The following is a 21,321-nucleotide window of genomic DNA, read 5'->3' as shown; positions in this document are numbered from 1 at the left end:
AAAAAATAAAATTAATATGAGGATGAAATGCAAAGGACCTAGAGTAGTCAGTCAGATCAATCTTGAGGAAGAAGAATATATTTGGAACACCTGAAATACCAGATAGCAAGATTTACTATTAACTACTCCTTATTGAGACTGTGGCATTGGCCTAAGATTAAACAAATAGATTCATGGAACAGAATAAAGAATACAGAAAGAGACCAACACATATATGGTCATCTAACTTCTGACAAAGATACCACTGCAAATTAGGAGCAAAGGATGATCATTACAGCAAATGATACTGGAGCAATTGCTTATCTATATGGAAAAAAATGAACCTGAACTTTTATCTCACATCATACATGAACATTAATTCCATATGGATCATAGACCTAAATGTGAAGATAGAATTCTAGAATAAAATTTAAGAGAATGTTGTCATAATCTTATAGGCAAAGATTTCTTAATCAGGACAAAAAACACTAACCATAAAATTTAAAAAGCTGATAAATTAGGACATTAAAATTCAGAACTATTGTAATTCAGGGCTCCCCTGCTGGCGCAGTGGTTAAGAATCAGCCTGTCAATGCAGGGGACACGGGTTCGAGCCCTGGTCCAGGAAGATCCCACATGCCATGGAGCAACTAGGCCCGTGCACCACAACTACTGAAGCCTGTGCGCCTAGAGCCTGTGCTCCACAACAAGTGAAGCAACGGCAATGAGAAGCCCGTGCACCGCAACGAAGAGTAGCCCCGCTCGCTGCAACTAGAGAAAGCCCATGCGCAGCAATGAAGACCCAACGCAGCCAAAACTAAAAAATAAACAAATTAAAAAAAATACTGTACTTCTGTTCATCAAAATACACGATTAAGAGAGTGAAAGACAAGCCTTAGAATGCGAGATGTTGACAATACATTTACTTAACAAAAGATTAGTGTTCAAAATATCTTAAAAAAAAAAAAGACAAAAAACCCCAGCTCCTAACAAATCAACAAGGAAAAGACATTTCACAGAGAGAATATCTAAATGGGTCAACAGGATATAAAAAGTGTTCTACATATCATTTGATGTCTGGGAAATGCAAATTAAAGTCATTATTAGATTTTGCTGCATATGCACCAGAATGGCTAAAATAATAATGCATTGGCGAGGATATGGATCAACTGGAACTTTGCCATATTGCTGCTGGGACTGTATATTGGAGAACCATTTGGTAGTATTTATCAAAGCTAGATATACGCCTACCGTTGACACAACAAAGTATTTATCCAAGAGAAATGAGTGCATGCATCCACCAAAAGACATGCAAGAATGTTCAAAGCAGCTTTATTTATAATAGCCCTGAACTGGAATAAATTCAAACATCCATAAACAGGAGAATGGATAAATCAGTTGTGGTTTATTCATACAGTGGAATACTTCTCAGCAATGAAAGAAAAAAAAAGTAGTAAACTAATATGACAACATGGATGATTCTCACAGACATAATGATGGGCAAAAGAAGCCAGAAACAAAGAATGACTACTATTTGATTTTATTTATATGAAGTTCAAGAACAGGCAAACTTATTCTATCAAGATAGAGAAGTCAGAACAATGGTTACTTTTGGGGGGTTGGGCGTTGACTGGAAGAAACCCAAAGTAGGCTTCTTGGGGGCTGGAAATATTCTAAATCTTGATCTGAGTGTTGATTACACAGGAGTTATATGAAGATTCATCAAGCTGAACACTTAAGATTTTTAGTAAATGATGCCGGAATCAATTGTATATCCATACGGAATAAAGTGAGCCTGGCCTCCTACCTCACTTCCCTGTGTTTGTATAAGATATTTATAAAAGACAAATTAGAATCACCTTAAATTTGCAACAATGAGGGGATATTTAAGTTAGAAATATAATATGGCATTAAAAATGGTTCACAGAGATTTGCTGCAAGATGGAAAATGCCTATAACATTGGGTGAAAAAGGCAGACCACGCAAAAATTCTGTATAAAGAATTATGAAAACGATGTAAAAATGTGTACAGAGAAAAGCCTGGAAGGAAGTGACACTGAAGTGTTAATAGTGGTTAGTTACTGGCTGTCTTGGGTCTTGGGGTGGTGAAATAATGGGAGGACTTTTTCTTATTTTAATTTTTCTGTAGCTTACAAAATTTCAAGACTTCCATATCGGCAGAACAAACTTTTAAAAATAGTTTTTTCTTCCAAAGTCAAAACTTTGCCCTTTGAGCTCCTCCACTAATTGCTGTCCTGACTTATTGATCTTTTAAACTTTTCTGCTTTCTGTTCTCCCTATAAAATGTATTCACTATGTTTCATTTTATTTTATTTTTATTTTTTTTAAGTTTTTATTTATTTAGTTGCGCTGGATCTTAGTTGCGGCTTGTGGGCTCCTTAGTTGTGGCATGTGAACTCTTAGTTGCAGCATGCATGTGGGATCTAGTTCCCTGATCAGGGATTGAACCCTGGCCCCCTGCATTGGGAATGCGGAGTCTTAACCACCGCGCCCCCAGAGATGTCCCCAGAAATGTTTCATTTTAGATCCCTTAGGAGGGGTAGCTGCAGCCCAAAGAGAAAGCCTCCCCCTCCATTTCACAGGATCATGGAGCTGCACCGTCGCGCAGTAGCGTGCATACGGGGCTGGGAGAAGTTATGGTCATTTAAAACGCAGATTTGTAGACCCTGACAGACCTATCGAATCAAAATTTCTGGAAGGAGGGGCCTGGGCTTTGCTTCTTAATAAGTCTATCACGTGATTTCCCCCTCCTTCATATTTTTAAATGTTATTTGATACCTATAATTATATGTGATATACATATATGTGTATGTGTGATGTCTTTTTAAAAATAAATCACAATAAAGTGTACTTTCATGAACCTATTACCCAGCCCAGAAGTTGGATCATTAACAATAATTTATTTATGTTTATATTTACCTATGTGCTTCTCTCTTATGCCTTCCTTCTGCCTCCCTACGAGAGGTAACATTTTACATTTTGTGTCTTCCGTTCTATTAAAATTTTTTAAAATAAAGTTTTTGTCTTCTTGGCATCTATGCCTATACATTATATTGTTCAGTCTTGGTTGTTTTTAAAAAGTTTTCTTTGGCTAAGAAAAAGTTTATTTTTTTTGAATTTTTTTATTGTGATAAAATATATATAACATGAAATTTCTGATTTTAACAATTTTAAAGTATACAACTCAGTGGCATTAATTATATTTGCAATATTGTGCAACCATCACCACTGTTTGCAAAACTTTTTCATCATTCCAAGCAGAAACTCTGTACCCATTAAGCAATAACTCCCCTTTCCTCCCTTCCCCCGGCCCCAGGGAGCCTCTATTCTACTTTCTGTCTAGACATTTCATACAAGTGGAACCACATAATATTTGTCTCTTTGTTTCTGGTTTCTTTCACTTAGCATAATGTTTTCAAAGTTTCATGTTGCAGCATGTATCAGAACTTCTTATAGGTGAATAATATTCCACTGTATGTATTTTTATCCACTCATCTGTTGAAGGACATTTGGGTTGTTTCTACCTTTGGATATTGTGAATAATGCTGCAATGAACATTGGTGTACAAGAATCTGTTTGAGGACTTCCCTGGGGGCACAGTGGTTAAGAATCCACCTGCCAATGCAGGGAACACGGGTTTGAGCCCTGGTCCAGGAAGATCCCACATGCTGTGGAGCAACTAAGCCTGTGCGCCACAACTACTGAGCCCATGCTCTGCAACAAGAGAAGCCACTGCAATGAGAAGCCCATGCACCGCAACGAAGAGTAGCCCCTGCTCGCCACAACTAGAGAAAGCCCGCATGCGCAGCAACAAAGACCCAACGCAGCCAAAAATAAATAAATAGATTTATTAAAAAAAGAAAAGAATCTGTTTGAGTCCCTTTTCAATTATTTTGGATTAAATACCTAGAAGCGGAATTGCTGGGTCATATGGCGATTCTAGTTTAGCTTTTTGAGGAACCATCATACTGTTTTGCAGATACTACTCCATTTTACATTTCCACCGGCAATGTATGGGAGTTCCAATTTCTCCACATCCTTGCCAAGACTTATTATATATAGTTTTTCTTGTGATTGTAGTCATACTTGTAGGTGTAAGGTGATGTCTTGCGGTTTTGACTTGCATTTCCCTAATGACATTTTCCAGCAATGTTGATCATCTTTTCATGTACTTGTTGACAATTTTTGTATATCTTCTTTGGAAAAATGCTTATTCATGTCATTTGCTCATGTTTAATTGTTTGTTTGTTTTTTATTTTGTTGCTGTAAGAGTTCTTTATTCTGGATATTAAATGCTTATCCGCTATATGATTTGTAAATATTTTCTCCTATTCATAGATTATCTTTTCACTTTCTTGATATTATCCTTTGATGCACAGAAGTTTTTAATTTTGATGAAGCTCTATTTACCCATTTTTCCTTTTGTTGCTTGCGATTTTGGTGTCATATCTTAGAATCCATTACTGAGTTTGCCTGATTTTGAGCTCTATAGAAGCGGTATCATTCTTACTTAATATAATCTCCTGAAACTTGAAGTTCTCTTTAAAAATTATGTTTATAACGCTATCCATGTTCTTTCATAGTTCATTCATTCTCACGGCTGTATAATGTCCTGTTATACAAATATACCAACATTATTTAGCCATTCTCCTATTGATAGACATTTGTGCTGTTTCCAGTTATTCTGCTATTACATCAGTGCCACCTTAAGTATCCCAAAGGGATTCTTCTGCACACTCTAATTTAAGAACCACTGGCTTTTTATAAATGAGTTGATATTAAATTTCAGTTGAACAGTACTTGGGATACACAGCTGCAGGCATCTGACTAAAGCACATCTATTTTTCTCGCCTGCCTATTTGGATTGATTACTGGACTATAAAACCACGATAACCACTGCCATTGAGTATAGTTTGCGTCTACACTATAGCTTTAACAATGTTGTGTGATTTCTTGGAAAAAGAGATCAGAGAAGACATAATAAATACATTTTACTGATTTCAGGTTGGAGAGCTTTGCAGCAATAAGGAGATGGCAACACAGAGTGGGGAAAATGATTCTGAAAAGGACATGCTTACTTTAGAGCCCTATCTCAGCCAGGTTGCAGGAGTGTCTCTAAGGGATCTGAAATAACCCCAAAAAGGCTCTGTTCAGTGCTGAAAATCATCCAAAACAAAGAGACACAGATTGACGGTTCCTCCCCCAGTCCTGCACAGTGGCTGATTTCGGGAAACACTTTGGCAGCTACATGGGGTCATGATGTGGCCAGGTTTCTTTGGCTCAAGCATGAAGAACACCAGGGGAAACTCAAGCGTGAAGCAAGAGCTCGACTCTTTAACAGAGATGTTGTTTGTGGCTTTGTTACTGGAAAATGCGAGTGACCTTAGCAAGGCCAAAGTGTGTAGACACAGGGATTATGAAATCAAGAAGGGGGTGGAGTGAGATACCGGAGGCATAAAAGCATCAGAAGGTGCCCCACAGCACTGCTGTTTCAGAGGCAGACGTACCAAAGATGAGGTGAGTCCACAGTTCAGCCCTGTCCCCCCTTTCCTCTGGATTATTTCATCCTTCTTTGTATGTATCTTTTATCTACATGACAGCCCAGGTACAGGAGAGGCCTACAGGAGAGATGCAAAAATATAACAAAGGAATAAGGCAAATGGGCTAAATTATAGTGAATAAAGTGTTTTCTGTGTTAAATCCTCTGCTTTTCCGTATCCATAAAGGGTAATTCTTTCAGATGGTGCTGTCTTTCCCATGAGACGTGACTTTCTCTAAGGAATAGCTTTTTTTTTAACAAATATTTTTTATAAGCAGATATTCATTTTAAATTAATTATTTATTTATTTTTGGCTGTGTTGGGTCTTCGTTTCTGTGCGAGGGCTTTCTCCAGTTGCGGCAAGCGGGGGCCACTCTTCATTGCAGTGCGCGGGCCACTCACTATCGTGGCCTCTCTTGTTGCGGAGCACAGGCTCCAGACGCGCAGGCTTGGTAGTTGTGGCTCACGGGCCTAGTTGCTCCGCGGCATGTGGGATCTTCCCAGACCAGGGCTCGAACCCGTGTCCCCTGCATTGGCAGGCAGATTCTCAACCACTGCGCCACCAGGGAAGCCCCTAAGGGATAGCTTTTTCCTCGAGGTTATGATATTTTCGCGGGGGATGCCAGCAGCTCCTGTGGTAGGCCTCCTGGCATTTTTTTTCTTTTTTGGGCCACGCCACACGGCTTGTGGGATCTTAGTCCCCCAACCAGGGAATGAACCTGGGCCCTTGGTAATGAGAGTGCTGAGTCCTAACCACTGGACCGCCAGGGAATTCCCCTTGGCATTTTGAATATGCCTATTAGCAGATTTTTCTTTTTAAAAATGTATAATAAGAAAGATCAATAGTGACACATTTGAGTGACACAATTCAGGCACTCAGATTTAAAAAAAAATAAAAAATTTTTTTGAAATGTTGAAATAACGAGACTAGAAACTTAACCAAGCAATATTTGAGTAGCTGACATCCTTCAGGGAGATGGTTAACTGGTGAATATAGCCTGTGCATTGATGCCCATGTGCACAGTCGACCTTCCAAGGAGCCAGTTATCTTCCAGGTAACCTGGAATCCTGGGGTTTGCTATACCATTTCCTGAAGTCAAATTATAAAATAATAGAAAAAGCTATATCAGTGTTTTAAATTATATATTAAAAAAACCTCTTATTATGGAAAATTTCAAAAAGTAGAGAGAAGAGCATAATAAATTCCCACTTCCCCATCTTCCAGTTATCCACATTTCATTAGCAGTATCCTTGTAGCCCAGCACCTTAGGGTGCCCAAGTGAGATTTCTCTTTGCTGGAGAGCTCATATATTAACAATTTAATGTTTCCTGAATGCTGCCAGAAACTGAGGCCCAATCCCCATGTGCCTTCCTATCTTGGTGGTTCTTCTCTGAAGCTTCTGTAGAATTCCCAGCAGCATGGAACCTGGGTGACTGGGAAGCTGCTAAACTATGCATGTGGGTGGGTGAAGGGCTTCTAGGTACTAGCACTTCCGTATCTATTTTTTGCCTAATGGGTGTGTGTGTGTGTGTGTGTGTGTGTGTGTGTGTGTGTGTGTGTGTGTGTGTGTGTGTGTGTGTGTGTGTGTGTGTGTGTGTGTGTGTGTGTGTATGCATGTGGGTGGGTGAAGGGCTTCTAGGTACTAGCACTTCCGTATCTATTTTTTGCCTAATGGGAGGGTGTGTGTGTGTGTGTGTGTGTGTGTGTGTGTGTGTGTGTGTGTGTGTGTGTGTGTGTGAGAGAGAGAGAGAGAGAGAGAGAGAGAGAGAGAGAGAGAGAGTGTGTGGTGAAGCGGGGAGACGAACTGTGCGCTCCTTTCCGTCTTTTCTGCAGTGCCCTGCAAGCTGTTGTCGCCCTCCTGCTCTGCGGGCAGCTTTTCGCGGTGGAAACCAGCGAAACCACAACTGCCACAGGTAGGACTGTGTTTGGACAAGAGCTGTACCTCCCAGCACTGCTGCATCCACTTTTGCCCCTTCAGACCTGCACCCTCTCCTGGGGAAGATCCAATTGCTCCTTCTCACCTTAATCTCTGGTCTTTCAGTATCATGAAGAAAATTGGGAAGCCAGTCAGAAATAAGGGGAGATTGCCCTCCCCAGGGCTTCCATTTGGGGTGGAGGGAGGTTGATGTGCAAAGCAGCTGCTTCTCCTCTGACTTTTTGGGTCTCTAGGGGAAGCTTCTGACTACGAACCTTCTCTTCCTGTTTTTCTTTGCAGATGACAGCTGCTTAAAGCCCCCCGAGATTGCCAATGGCTACCTGGAACACTTGGTTCGCTATCGGTGTAAAACCTACTACAAACTACGCGCTGGAGATGGTAAGGCTGGGACGAATGTCCCCGGGCCCTCCTCTGTCCCACCATTTCCACAAGGAGTGGAGCCAGGGTGACTGTCCAGAAAGTGCCCGTGTTCTCTGGAGCCAGGAGATTTAGATTCTAACAAGGGTTTTGTCACTGGTAGCTGTGGCCTTTTGGGCAAATTAACTTTTCTCAGCTTCAAGTTTTCTCCTTTGTTAATGGGAGGGAGGTGACGCCAGGTAGCCTACCCTCTCAGGGTGACATCTACGTGGACAAAATGACGGTGACGGTGATGACGACAGGGAGCCCTTACCTAGTGAGCACTGCACTCCTGGAACTGCTCTAAGTGCTTCACACGGACTTGCTCACTAGGTCCTCACGACACCCCTCCGCAGAGATACTATTATTTATTTTGGCCGCCCTGCACTGCTCGTGGGACCTTAGTTCCCCGACCAGCGATTGAACCCGTGCTCCCTGCATTGGAAGTGCGGAGTCCTGACCACTGGACCACCAGGGGATTCCCAAGAGATACTGTTATTACTCTCACTTTGCTGCTGCTGAAACTGAGGCACAGAAAGGTTGAGTAATTTGCCCAAGTTCAGGTAGCCTGTAAGAGGGAGTCAGGACCCCGTACCGCCTTGCCACGATCACCATGATCGCCACGGTCCCCGTGACCACTGTTCTGCCCTGCTGGGCTGCACCGTGGCCCCCGCACTTGGCTTCTAGCACAGCGCTCCTCCCTTCCTCCTCTTCCCCTGCCCTCCCCCTTCCTGCCTCTCTGATTCTGCTCTTTAAATACCTTCTCTCCCCACGCTAGGTCCAGATACAATTTCCCTTTTGGCTCATTTTTTTTCTTTTTGTTTCAGGAATGTACACCTTAAACAGGGAGAAGCAGTGGATAAATAAGGACCTTGGAGAGCAACTCCCTGAGTGTGAAGCAGGTAGGAAATCATGGGTCCTGGGAAGGAGACGGAAAAGTGGGTATTGAGGGGTCGGTGCACCAGCAGGGATTGAAATGTCCTAGAGGCACATCCTCCCTGTGTGGTTTCCTCTGAGCACACAAGAGCCGAGGGGCGGGACCAGGGAGAACCACAGGTGGCTGGGCAGAGAAGTGCACAGGCAGGTAATACTTCCCCATGAAGTTCACTAAGGATTTGTTCATTTGGCCTGTGGGGCTCTGACTGAATCCACTGTCTACACTGCCCACAGAGGATCAGGAAACTCTGTGTGTACACAGAGCCCACCTAGAGAGCCCTGGGCCAAGGGTAAAGCAAACTCCAGGAACAACAGGTCAAGGGAGGGCATAACAAAACCTTAATCCGTGAGAATATGACACAGGAGGCTGGAGATGGGTCAGGACTCTGTTGTTACTAGGAAGAGCTGACGCTCCCTCCTTTTCCCTCTTGGAACAAGAGGATCTTGCCTACCGTCTTCTGCTACTAGGGATGCGGAACTGCTAACCTGCCTGTTATGAAATGCAATATCACATCCCTCTTTATTCAGAGAGAATGAATCATGGTAGCTCCTTGTGCTTACAATGAATTTAAGGGAGCTATGGACATCTTGCTGTGATAGACTGTTTAAATATACATAGAGTTCAGCGGCCAGAGTTTGAAAACTTCAGGGCTACTTGTTTCTTTGTGAGTTAGAAAAGCAGGAAATAGAACTCTGCTTTAGTGACGTAAACATTAAAAGAAAAAAAAAAGAATCATTTTAAACTATAAACACTGGGAACAAGAGGAGCAGAAGGTAAGGGCAAAGCGTGCAAACATTTCCAGCTCTGGAGAAATGAACAGTGACCGTTCAGACAGCAGCAAGAGTCGGTCCTTTTATCCTTCCCTGGGAAAGACTGGGAGACGGTCACATTCTGCTCATAATCTTCTTACTCTCCTCAACAGTATGCGGAAAGCCCAAGCATCCAGCGGTTCAGGTGCAAAGGATCATCGGCGGCTCACTGGATGCCAAAGGCAGCTTTCCCTGGCAGGCTAAGATGGTCTCCCGCAATAATCTCACCTCGGGGGCCACGCTGATCAATGAACAATGGCTGCTGACCACAGCTAAAAATCTCTTCTTGGGTCATGACAATACAACAAAAGCAAAAGACATTGCTCCTACTTTAAGACTCTATGTGGGGAGAAAGCAGCTTGTGGAGATTGAGAAGGTGCTTCTCCACCCTGACTACTCCAAGGTAGACATTGGGCTCATCAAACTCAGAGAGAAGGTGCCCATTGATGAGACAGTAATGCCCATCTGCCTACCTTCAAAAGATTACGTGGAAGCGGGGCGTGTGGGTTACGTGTCTGGCTGGGGGCGAAATGCCAACTTAGTTTTTACTGAGCATCTGAAGTACATCATGCTGCCGGTGGCTGACCAAGACAAGTGTGTACAGCACTACGAAGGCAGCACAGTACCCGAAAAGAAGACACCAAAGAGCCCTGTAGGGGTGCAGCCGATACTGAATGAGCACACCTTCTGTGCTGGCTTGTCCAAGTACCAGGAAGACACCTGCTATGGCGATGCCGGCAGCGCCTTTGCCATTCACGACGAGGCTGACGACACCTGGTATGCGGCTGGGATCCTGAGCTTTGACAAGAGCTGTGCTACTGCTGAGTATGGTGTGTATGTGAAGGTGTCCTCCATTCTGGACTGGGTTCAGAAAACCATAGCTGACAACTAACGCAAGGCTGGCTGGAAGCCTTTGCCTGAAAGGCCGAGGGAAAACTGGACAGTAGCAGAGGGGACAAAAACGTGGCATGAAGCTGATGGGTTCCAGCCCTGCATTGCTGAGTCGATCAATAAAGAGCTTCCTTTGACTCATTTCTGTGCTGTTTCTGGCCTTGGCCCTTTTTAAATTCTCTCATTTATAGTATGGCAGCAGCCAAGTGCTCTAGAGTTTACTGGGAGTGTGGCAGAAAAACCCCCAGGGCAACTGGAAATCCCTAAAGTGATACAAACTGCCCCACTGCAGCGCTCATGATCACTGAATGAGTGCCTATCCAATGGCAGGCCTCAGAGAGGTCACTGTAATCCTTGTTTTACAGACAAGGAAATAGAGACTCAGAGAAGTTAAGTGATTTGCTTAGGGTTACATAGCTATCAAATAGTGAAGCTGAACCTTTAATCTAGGTCTGTCTAAATACAAATCCCGAGCTCTTTTCACCGCATCCTTTCACTTCTTCAGAGTAAAGGAGGAGAAAGAGTGGAGGCTGGTGAGGAAGATGCTAGCTCAAAGTGGCATGAAAACAAGTGCTTTAACACAGACAGTACTTTGTTGTTTGTGCTCCAACATACCAGTGCTTCAGGTGGCAAAGTAAGATGGTATAAAGGCAGGATTTCTGGACTTGCTGGGTCCAAATCACAGCTCGACGATAAATTTGCCAAGTTCCTTAAGCTCCCTGCCCATCAGTCCCCAGGTCTCTCCTATGAGGGGCTTAACCCAGACGATCTCTAAAGTGCCCATCAGTAATAACATTCTGGGGCCGGGTAAAGTTAGAAGTCTCTTCCTTAGGAGGGGCTGCTTTTCCCACTTGGAAGAAACCTACCCTTTACCAGGAGTCACACGCAAGCCATCTGAGTCTTTCATTTCACAAAGAACGGTCTCGTTACTAAGGGTTTCCCAGAAAAAAGGTTCTAGAACCCAGCACATGAAGCTCTTCTAACTGAAGAAGTTCTAAGTGAGCAGTAGGCCTTTATTCAGTATGCTGGCCCTTCACCAATATACCGTCCTGTCATCCCAAAATAGGGCCTCTCCTGCTCATGGCTTAAAATGTCACTATTCCTCACTAGGGTTCTGCCCTTCCCTGTGACGTTCTCCTCACATGCACTCTCCAGATCCATCAATAATTTTCAACAGGTTACAGCTCATAGGCCAATGAAGGACTTAGACCTGTATTCTAGAGCGTGTGGAAAAGACGATCGCTAGAAACTGAAAAATACAAACACATGAAATGATGCCTCTCAGGAGGCACCTATGTCTTCTGATCGTACCTTCAGCGCTAAGTTTTCTTGAAAAGCAATCTGACTGATTAAGTGGCTCCTGCCCACCCCTCAGGAGGAACAGAAAAGAAAACTTCCGGCATTTTCCCAACTCCCTCATCTCCTCTGCCTTCCTCCCAGCGGCACCTCTCACCCGCCTGGCCTCCCCCTCGGGTTCCAGTGACACTGGACTCCGTGGAGCCCTCTCAACACGCGTGCTGTCTCCAGCCCCCGGTGCCCTCTCCTGAAAAGCCCTCCCCTTTCTCCATGAGTACCTCCTACTCTCCTTTAAGGCTCAGGCACTGTCTCTTCTAAGCAGCCTTTCTTCCATCCAGGAGTCACTCGTTTTTATGTAGCAACTGGCACAGGACGGGGCACACGGTATGTACTTAATAAATACTTGTGGAATGGACAGCAACCAAGATGGGAACAAAAACATGTAAACCAGGACTTCAGAGAAACATTCCCTAAAGCCCTCAGTAGGAGAGAAGATATGAGAATCTTACGCATGAAAGTTCCGAGGTTTTGCTCTTATCCGAGCACTTCCCACACCTCAAATGCTCTGTGACTTAGGCTATGAGGGACAGAAAATCCAACTAACAGTGACAGGCAGTGAAGACATTTTATTCTTTCATAGAAGTCTTAAGGGAGGCATGTCTAGAGTCCACTCAGTAGCTCAGTATCGTTATCAGGGACCCAGGCTCTCTTCACCGGTCTTCTCAGCATGTTCATTTTTCATCCCAGTGCTGGTTGCCTCGTGGTCCTAAGACAGCTGCAGCAGTTCCATGCACCACGATCACCATGAAAGCAGGAAGTGGGGGCCAGGAGAAGACGGAGGTGGTGCTGACAGGGTTTTGTTGTCTCCTTCCTGGAGTGGCTCTCTCCTTTATCAATGAAGGTCACAAGGTACCCAGCAGCCTTCCTTCTACGCCACATTTGTCAGAAAAGGCTTGGACAGGACGCACCTGGCAAAGGGGGACAGACTTGCACCGACAGTGCTGCCCTGCACAGAACTGGGTTTCTGTCATCAAGGTGGCAAAAAGCTGCCAAGCAGGTCACGTGCTGCCTGGCACACTGCCCTCTGGCTCTGCATCTATCCTCTTATTCTAGAAAGTCAGTACCCTTAGCCCCGTGAGGTTTTGAGAGGAGCAGGAACTTGCCCAAGTGGTGGCAGGCTGTGCCAGAGGACCCTGGGAGAATTCTTCATAAAGCTGTTAACACAGGCAAGTCCTATAAACAGGATACTTCTTTCTAGCAATTCTGAGATCTCTTTCCAGTCTTGAGTCCGTGAAGTACAGTTTTCTCCTCAGGAAGAGACGGAGCTCTGGGAGAGATCAGCTCCTACTTACTAAGGGTAGTTAACTCTTTGTTTAGCTCACATTGGGTGCTGGATGGTGAAGGTTCAAGTTCTCACTTCTTGGGCAATTTCATAATAGAAAAGCTGGTAAATTGAGCAAGCCAGGACACCTTTAGAAGTCTGAGCCAGAAAGGCTCGAAGGTAAAACAAACTTGCCTGCTTTCAGTAAAGAATGATTTATTCCGGAAGAACTGGGATAATAGTCGAGCACGAGATAAATACACGAGTGGAGGAGCGGCGAGCTGAGGAAGATGGAAGGGGTGGGTGTGTACACATAGGGTAGAAAAGGAGTATTTTTGCTCTTACGGGAATTGACTTTCTATTTTACTTGTGTATCGAATAAACATAGTTAAATCAAATTGTACTAGCCAAGGTTTAGAAGGATTCTGTATTATCTTAAAGAATAAAGAAAACTATAATATGAAGAGAAATTAAAATAACCACACTGGGGAAACTGACCACGGCTGACTTGACTGCTCTGGGCTCTGCAGGGAGTAGACACTTGGGCATTCCCAATTGTCACAGCACCAGTGTGGTCTTCTACTTGGGGGCCGGTATTTTCTATACACGTCAAACCTCTTCTCCGCCGGGATGCTGACCACATTTCCGAAAGACCCCAGAGAAACAGCACAGCTGAAGTCAGGCACTGTGTCACGATGGGCCTGTCTCTTCAACTTTGACAGTAGTGAAAGTGCTAAATGTCTTGATAGAGGAGGTCATATTTGGGAATATTCTTGGGATCAATAGGACTTTGAACAATAAGTTTTCCCCTCATTGCACCTCGATAAATTACTTCAATCAAATCTATGAAGTCTTGTTTGGTTTTGAAACTTCCCACGAACTTAGTGTGATCTGGAGACCTAAATAGCATAGGAGAGAAACAACCTCGCTCAAAACTTTTCATAATTACTTGTCAGACCTTCAGGATAAACAAAATAAATAGCAGCTGTTATTTTCTTCTGATCAGGGAGCCTTTAGACACAAAGCCTGACACTGATTTTCCCTTTGCGATTACAGGGCCCATTTGATATACGACTAAAACCAGTGTTGTGGGCCGCTGGGAGAACATGTAAGCCCTACCAGGTGCAAAGCTTCTGCTTCAAAACCTATTTAATCACTTCTCAACTCATCATCAAGTAGTATGCCCTGGGTGTTAGCATGGGCTTAGTTTGTTGTTGCTGTTGTTGACTAGACACTGTGCAAAGTCCATTAACTTGTCCTTGTCTCTGAGTTCTAGTCACTTATACTTCTGAGTGGTAGGTGCAATCTTACCTTTTTTTTTTTTTTTTTTTACTTTTCAAGTATCAAGTATGTTTACTGTAGAAGCAGTTTAGGAAAAAAAAATGAGGTCATAGGCCACATTTTGGTATATACCCTTTCAAGCTTGTGTGTGTGTGTGTGTGTGTGTGTGTGTGTGTGTGTGTGTGTGTGTGTGTGTGTGTGTGTGTGTGTGTGTGTGTGTGTGTATGCGTGTGTGTGTGTGTGTGTGTATGCATTTCTTTTTTTCAGAGTCACGAGAATCATATCATGTAAACTATCTTGTAAGGTGCTTTTTTCAATGAACATATAACATAGTTCTTTCAAAGTCATTAAACATGCATCTCCCATACCATATTAAATTAATTTCTAGTATGCTTCTGTAGACATCTAGCTTCTTTCTAAGTATTTTGTCTTCTAAATAATGGTGGGATGGATGAAGATCTATGTAGCCAATTCTGGCCACTTTCATGACTATTTTCCTTCAGATAAATCCCTGGAAATGCAATTGCTGGGTTAAAAATTGTATACATTTTAAGGTGGTAAGTAGTATCATAAATCACCCTCTGAAAATATTCACCAAACTAATACATATATCAACTGTATTCTAGGAGAATAAATAGCTATAAAACACTTAAAACAGATTATATTTAATACACTTTCAAATAAATGATGACAAAGCAGGCACACAGATCTAGACAAGTGGACTCCTTGACCACAGTAAGAAATGATAGGATTATTACGGATACATTCAAAATTAATAAGTATTGGGATGCCGACTGGATGGAGGGGAAGGCATTAAAGATTTCATGTTATTTTTTTTTTTAAGATTTTTTTTTGATGTGGACCATTTTTAAAGTCTTTACTGAATTTGTTACAATATTGCTTCTGTTTTATGTTTTGGTTTTTTGGCCTCGAGGCATGTGGGATCTTAGCTCCCTGACCAGGGATCGAACCTGCACCCCCTGTGTTGGAAGGTGAAGCCTTAACCACTGGACCACCAGGGAAGTCCCTCATGTTACTTATTCTTGACAGACTTTGTTGAAGAATGACTTCAAATTCTCTGAGTGAAAGAAGACAGGAAATTTGGCAAGACAAAAGCATGTCTTAATTTGCTGAAGGATTACTTCTTTTATAGATGCAGTCTATGAGTTTCAAAAGGTTAAGAACAAATGACCTACTTTGTTCTAAATAAAATTCCTGGGAAACTTTTTAAAAAGCTGTTCTGTATTTCTACACTGAAAGATGGCGAGTGCTTCACAAACTGTACTATTCTCTCACACTTAAGTTAAAATTCACCACTCATACTGGAAACACTCTCATTTTGTACCAAAGTTCCACATAAAAAAATTAGAGAGTGCATCAACTCAGGAAACAGTACCAGCATAAGACTCACAAAGCCCCCATCACATGCAAATAGGTGAGCTACTGAAACTGCCTGGATAAAAGAAACTTTTAAGACTATAATAACTTCATGTCAATATAACTTACCCATAATCCACTTTCATATGCTGCCCATTGAAGAAAAACACGGTAGATGGAATATAACTGATGTCAAAATAGTGTGTATAAACTGGGGTTTGGTCCACGTCTACCAGATATATAGCAGCCATTTTACTTAAGTCAGGAGAGGTCTTAGAAAGCTACAAATGAAGAGAGAGATGTGGGTTACAACTTGAGGGCAGCAACGTTTCTTCTGTGAACCTTTTTACTGGAAGAGAATTTTCTGTTTGAAAAAAATTCCCGGGCCAAGAATCTAGCCTGTTTGAGTTCCACATTAGACACAGTGTAACATTATCATTCAGAGTCTGAATCACTGTTGGAAGGGTAATGAAAGGGCCCTAGGCAAATTGTGTGAATATATTTCTTCTTTTTTTTCTTCTATTTTTGATTGTAAAGTTTTTATAAACTTTTTATGGATTTATAAAATCCATACTCGCTTAAATAAAAAACAAAACAACTCAGAAATATGTACTACAGACAATGGAATTCCCCCACATCTCTTCCTTCCAATCTCCCCATAGATGATAATTATGATAAAAATAGCAAACACTTACATGGCACTTGTTATGTGCTACGTGTTCTAAGTGCTTTACACTTGTTGGCTCCTTTAATCCTTACAACATTCCTATGAGGTATGCACTGCTACAGTCACCGTTTCACAGACGAGCAAACCGAGGTATGGGCAGGTAATGTGCCCCTGGTCACATGGCTGTACGCAGTAAGGTTAGGATTTGAACTCGGACAGCTTGGCTTCAGAGTCTATACTCTTGACCTCTGTGATATTCCAAACCCTCTGTAGTTGAGGGTAAAATGCTGTGGCCCCTGCCCCCCAGATTAACACATCATACCCTCATTTTTTTTTTTTTTTTTTTTTTTTTGCTGTACGCGGGCCTCTCACTGTTGTGGCCTCTCCCGTTACGGAGCACAGGCTCCGGACGTGCAGGCTCAGCGGCCATGGCTCACGGGCCCAGCCGCTCCGCGGCACGTGGGATCTTCCCAGACCAGGGCACGAACCTGTGTCCCCTGCATCACCAGGCGGACTCTCAACCACTGCGCCACCAGGGAAGCCCCACACCCTCATTTTTAACCACAGAAGTGGGGTTTCTTACACTGTATCCACACTGAGGGTGGCAGCAGTAGAAATGGTGGGTGAGGTCTTAGTCCTGGGTAAGTCTCTCTCCACAATAAACAGAGACAAGGATCAACTTACTCTGTCCCATACTCCCCTTCCTATTCATCAGACTGTGAAGATTTGTTGTGAAATCAGAGATTATCATCAGGCACACACTGGAGGCAGCACACTTGAAAAGCATATTTGCAGGCAGAGAAAACAAAGTTCAAATCCCAGCTCTGCAATTTAGTGGTGCTGTGCCTGTGGGAAGTCACCTGACCTTCCTGGCATTCATCTGCCCCCCTTGGGAACAGTAATAGCTATTATCCCCGTGCTGTGAGCACTGAGTAAGACAACGTTCATAGACTCTTTTGTTAATAATGTTCCTGGTCTTCCACTGAATTGTTGGTGAAACTGAGCTTCGGCAGCTGCTACTGAGGAAGGGCATCCAGGGCAGATTCAGCACAATCACAGATTTGGGGGTTCAGCTCAGGGCAGGCACACGATCGGCTCTTAGTGAAAGTGTGCTAACAAATGAACAGCTATATCCCCGGGCCCTGCCTGCTCCCTTTCATTCATTTTGCAGATGTGGAAGTGAGAATGTATAGCTTTTTAATAAAAACGATTTACTTAAAAAATTCACTTACAATATCATCTAGTTGCAGACAGACAGGATCCTCGTCTCTCCCGAACCTGAGAACCAGCACCTTCTCTGCAGTACTTTTTATCGCCTGGTCCACTTCTTTTTTGCTACTCAGTTTGGGTAACAGGAAGCTCATGTTGAAATAATCCAAATATCAATCCTCACTGTCAGTCCTGAAAGTTGAAATGTTTAAAGACATTAAGTGCATGCGTCCTAATTTTAAAACATTTTTAATTTTTGTAGTAGGTAATGTGTATATATTTTTTTTCCAGAGGAAAAAAGGTTTCACACAACACAGGAACAACAAAGTAAAAGGAACACACTAAATGCACAAACTGGTGGCAAGTAAGTCCACCAGTTAAAAAGGAACAATATAGAAAAGTATATTGTCTCCCCTCAACTGGCTTAGTTCCCAGTGCCCTGTAAGTAGTTACAAGGTAACAACCTTCATTAGTTTCTCACGTACCTTCCAGAGTTTTGTTATGCATTCACAAGAAAATATAAACGGGTTCCAAAGTTTTCTCCCTTTTTTACTCAAAAGAGAGTGTATTCTTTCAGTCAGTGTTCCAGCAGGAAAGAGGTGACATCCTCAAATTTGGTAATCTGAAGACTTTCATTAAGGAAACGTATAGGAAAACAGCAGGGTGTAGTGCAGGACCCTGGGCTAGTAGCAGCGGGACAGGGCGCTGTTCTCACCCGCAGGCCTGAAGGAGCCATGGGAGGGAGTAGTTACCAGAACTGTGTGGCTGAGCTTGCTGGAGTAAATGACAGACGTCCAGCACACGTACTTTACCTACTCTTCTGCACTTTGCACTTCACCTCAGATGTGAAGACCATCACGTATCTCTGTGTAGAAAACTCACACATTTTTTGTCACAGTGCCACACTATTTCATGCCCGTTCCATCCTTTTTTAAACAGTCTTTTATTGACGGACATTTTTATTATCATGAGTCTGGCTTAAAGATCCTTGGTGTATGTCTTACTGAGTATACCTCATCACATGGCAAACAGATCAATTAAGAGTGTGTAAAAACCACAAACACACATACACAAAACAAATAGTAAAATACTGAGATAGAAGGGGCCTCTCATTTTCAGACTAGTTTGCTCATAGTTACACTTCTAGCTACAAAAAAAAGAACTAGAATCCACGCCATCAAATTTCTAGCCCAGTGTTCCTTCTACTACAACAAGTCCTATTTTTATGATTGAGAAACTCTATGATCAAGGAGCTTTACTTTTGATCCATCCATGAGACTCCATTAAGATATTTAATATTTTGAATTCAGTCCCAAATGTGTCTTATGCTACAAAAAGGGAGGATTTCTTTTTCTCTCTCTTTTTTTTGGTGACAAGTCACATTTTAAGATATGAATCACTAAAAATTCACATAGGAGATGAAATTGTTCTAGTAATAGGTCACACTTTATTTATTTTTTTAAATTAATTAATTAATTTTTGGCTGTGTTGGGTCACTTGCTGCATGTGGGCTTTCTCTAGTTGAGGCGAGCAGGGGCTACTCTTCGTTGTGGTGCGCGGGCTTCTCACTGCAGTGGCTTCTCTTGTTGCGGAGTACGTGTTCTAGGTTTGCAGGCTCCAGCAGTTGTGGCTTGCGGGCTCTAGAGCACAGGCTCAGTAGTTGTGGCGCACAGGCTTAGTTGCTCTGCGGCATGTGGAATCCTCCCAGACCAGGGCTCAAACCCGTGTCCCCTGCATTGGCAGGTGGATTCGTTACCACTGCACCACCAGCGAAGTCCCAAAAGGTCATACTTTAAATAGAGAAGATGATTGCCAGAAGGGACTTCTTCAAGTGGGAGTGGCAGAACAAATTACTGATGAAAGGGAAAGTCAGAAAGAAGATGGATCTGTCCCACCACTAGAATTCAAACAAACAGCAACTTCCGTAAGTTACTGATAAAGAAGAGGAAGTGGTGGGAGAGCAAAGCTGTCAACGGCGAGTGGGGACATAAGCCTGTAAGAGGGTGGGACTGGATAAATGTTGGAAAGATGAGAGGGAAATTGAGACCACACCTAAGAAAATGTCCACAGCAAAGGATACCAATGGAAAATTCACAAAAGAAGAGGTAAAAATGGACAAATATACCGGGAAAGTTAAGCTTTACCAGTAAGCAAAGGAAAGCAAGTTAAACGATATATTTTCAAATCCATTAATTTGGCAAAGATTAAATGATAACGGCAAGAGTGTGAGTGAAGGGGCAGGCATTCAGAGTCCCTGCTGGAATGCAGAGAAGCAAAACTTTTCTAGAAAGAAACCTGAATACTCTTTGACCAACAATTCCACTTCTGAGAATTTATTCCTAGTAAATAAATAGACATATGCACAAAGATCAACGTACATTTATAATGGTGAAAAACTGCAAACAACCTGAATAGTCATCAGTAGGGGAATGAGGAAATAAATGATAGTATAGCCACTGCAACGTACTAGCACACTGTCATTATATGCCGTGTTAGAGATGAATAACTGAAAAACCCTCGTGATAAAGAAAACAAAGTTATAAAACAACAGTATATAAAGTGTGATCCCACTTTTGTACAAAATCTAACTATAATACACATGTACATATTCACATAGAAAAATAACTAGAAATGAATATCCTCAAAGACCATCAGAGATGTTATCTCTGCGTGTGAACAGACGAGTGACTTTTACTTACGCTGGGCTGCGCGTCTTTATTTTCCCCAAATATCCGACATACATACTTTTTAAAAAATTTTATTTTTGGCTGCGTTGGGTCTTCGTTGCTGCGAGCGGGCTTTCTCTAACTGTGGCGCGCAGGGGCTATTCGTCGTTGCTGTGTGTGGGCTTCTTGGCGCGTCGGCTTCTTTTGCTGCGGAGCACGAGCTCTAGAGCGCAGGCTCAGTAGTTGTGGCGCACGGGCTTAGTTGCTCCGCGCATGTGGGATCTTCCTGGACCAGGGCTTGAACCCTTGTCCCCTGCATTGGCTGGCGGATTCTTAACCACTGCGCCACCAGGGAAGTCCGACATACTTTTTTTCGGTACGCGGGCCTCTCACTGTTGTGGCCTCTCCCGTAGCGGAGCACGGGCTCCGGACGCACAGGCTCAGCGGCCATGGCTCACGGGCCCAGCCGCTCCGCGGCATGTGGGATGTGGGATCTTCCCGGACTGGGGCACGAACCCGTGTCCCCTGCATCGGCAGGCGGACTCTCAACCACCGCGCCACCAGGGAAGCCCCGACATACTTTTAATGATGCCAGTGGTTGGGCTACTCCTGGCCCACAACTGCCAGGGAAAACGATACTTACTTATTTGTACACGTCACCTCCCTCTCTTCCACTTCAGGGTTGTCGGCAACTCTCACCCTTTCTCCAAAAAGCCGACTGGGGAGGCTCTTTCCTCCTCCCCCAACCGCCGCTGCGACCCCAAACCAAAGTAACCCACGGGGTAGAGCTGCCTAGCAACTGTGGCGGACCACTTTAAGGGGCCGGAAACGGAAAAAGACGCACAGGCGCAGTGATGAACTCGCATTAGGCCCAGCTCAAATAAGCGGAAGAGGTTATTCTAGTCACCGCCCACCTTCCCTGGCCCTGACCGGAAGCCCTAGGGTCACTTCCGCCCTTATAAATATGACCGATCTCTTTAACTTCTTCCCACATT

The 21,321-nt window shown here is 43.3% G+C and overlaps 2 protein-coding genes across 4 annotated transcripts; one reads left to right on the top strand and one right to left on the bottom strand.

The window, feature by feature from the left end:
- The first annotated feature begins 5,449 nt into the window (after nucleotides 1–5,449).
- Nucleotides 5,450–10,650, top strand: LOC132509323 (haptoglobin-like). Of its 2 annotated transcripts, none has more exons than XM_060130241.1 (5): nucleotides 5,450–5,517; nucleotides 7,374–7,453; nucleotides 7,756–7,854; nucleotides 8,700–8,774; nucleotides 9,732–10,650. In XM_060130241.1, the coding sequence occupies exons 1-5, from the start codon at nucleotides 5,513–5,515 to the stop codon at nucleotides 10,508–10,510; spliced, it is 1,038 nt and encodes a 345-aa protein (XP_059986224.1). In that variant the 5' UTR covers nucleotides 5,450–5,512; the 3' UTR covers nucleotides 10,511–10,650. The 2 variants fall into 2 exon arrangements, with proteins under 2 accessions (XP_059986224.1, XP_059986225.1); XM_060130242.1 differs by having other exon boundaries at nucleotides 5,499–5,517; nucleotides 7,333–7,453.
- Nucleotides 10,651–12,411: 1,761 nt separating this feature from the next.
- TXNL4B (thioredoxin like 4B) lies at nucleotides 12,412–21,196 on the bottom strand. Of its 2 annotated transcripts, none has more exons than XM_060129885.1 (4): nucleotides 20,970–21,196; nucleotides 17,684–17,852; nucleotides 15,914–16,065; nucleotides 12,412–14,025 (listed from the first exon to the last, which is right to left on the bottom strand). In XM_060129885.1, exons 2-4 carry the CDS (start codon nucleotides 17,813–17,815, stop codon nucleotides 13,860–13,862), a joined length of 450 nt encoding a protein of 149 aa, XP_059985868.1. In that variant the 5' UTR covers nucleotides 17,816–17,852; nucleotides 20,970–21,196; the 3' UTR covers nucleotides 12,412–13,859. The 2 variants fall into 2 exon arrangements, with proteins under 2 accessions (XP_059985868.1, XP_059985869.1); XM_060129886.1 differs by lacking the exon at nucleotides 20,970–21,196 and adding an exon at nucleotides 18,146–18,777.
- Between the last annotated feature and the right edge of the window lie 125 nt (nucleotides 21,197–21,321).

This window comes from Lagenorhynchus albirostris, chromosome 19, assembly GCF_949774975.1.
Source record: "Lagenorhynchus albirostris chromosome 19, mLagAlb1.1, whole genome shotgun sequence".
Classification (NCBI taxonomy): domain Eukaryota; kingdom Metazoa; phylum Chordata; class Mammalia; order Artiodactyla; family Delphinidae; genus Lagenorhynchus; species Lagenorhynchus albirostris.
Note: the sequence above shows the minus strand (reverse complement) of the source record. Positions and strands in the feature narration are given on the sequence as shown.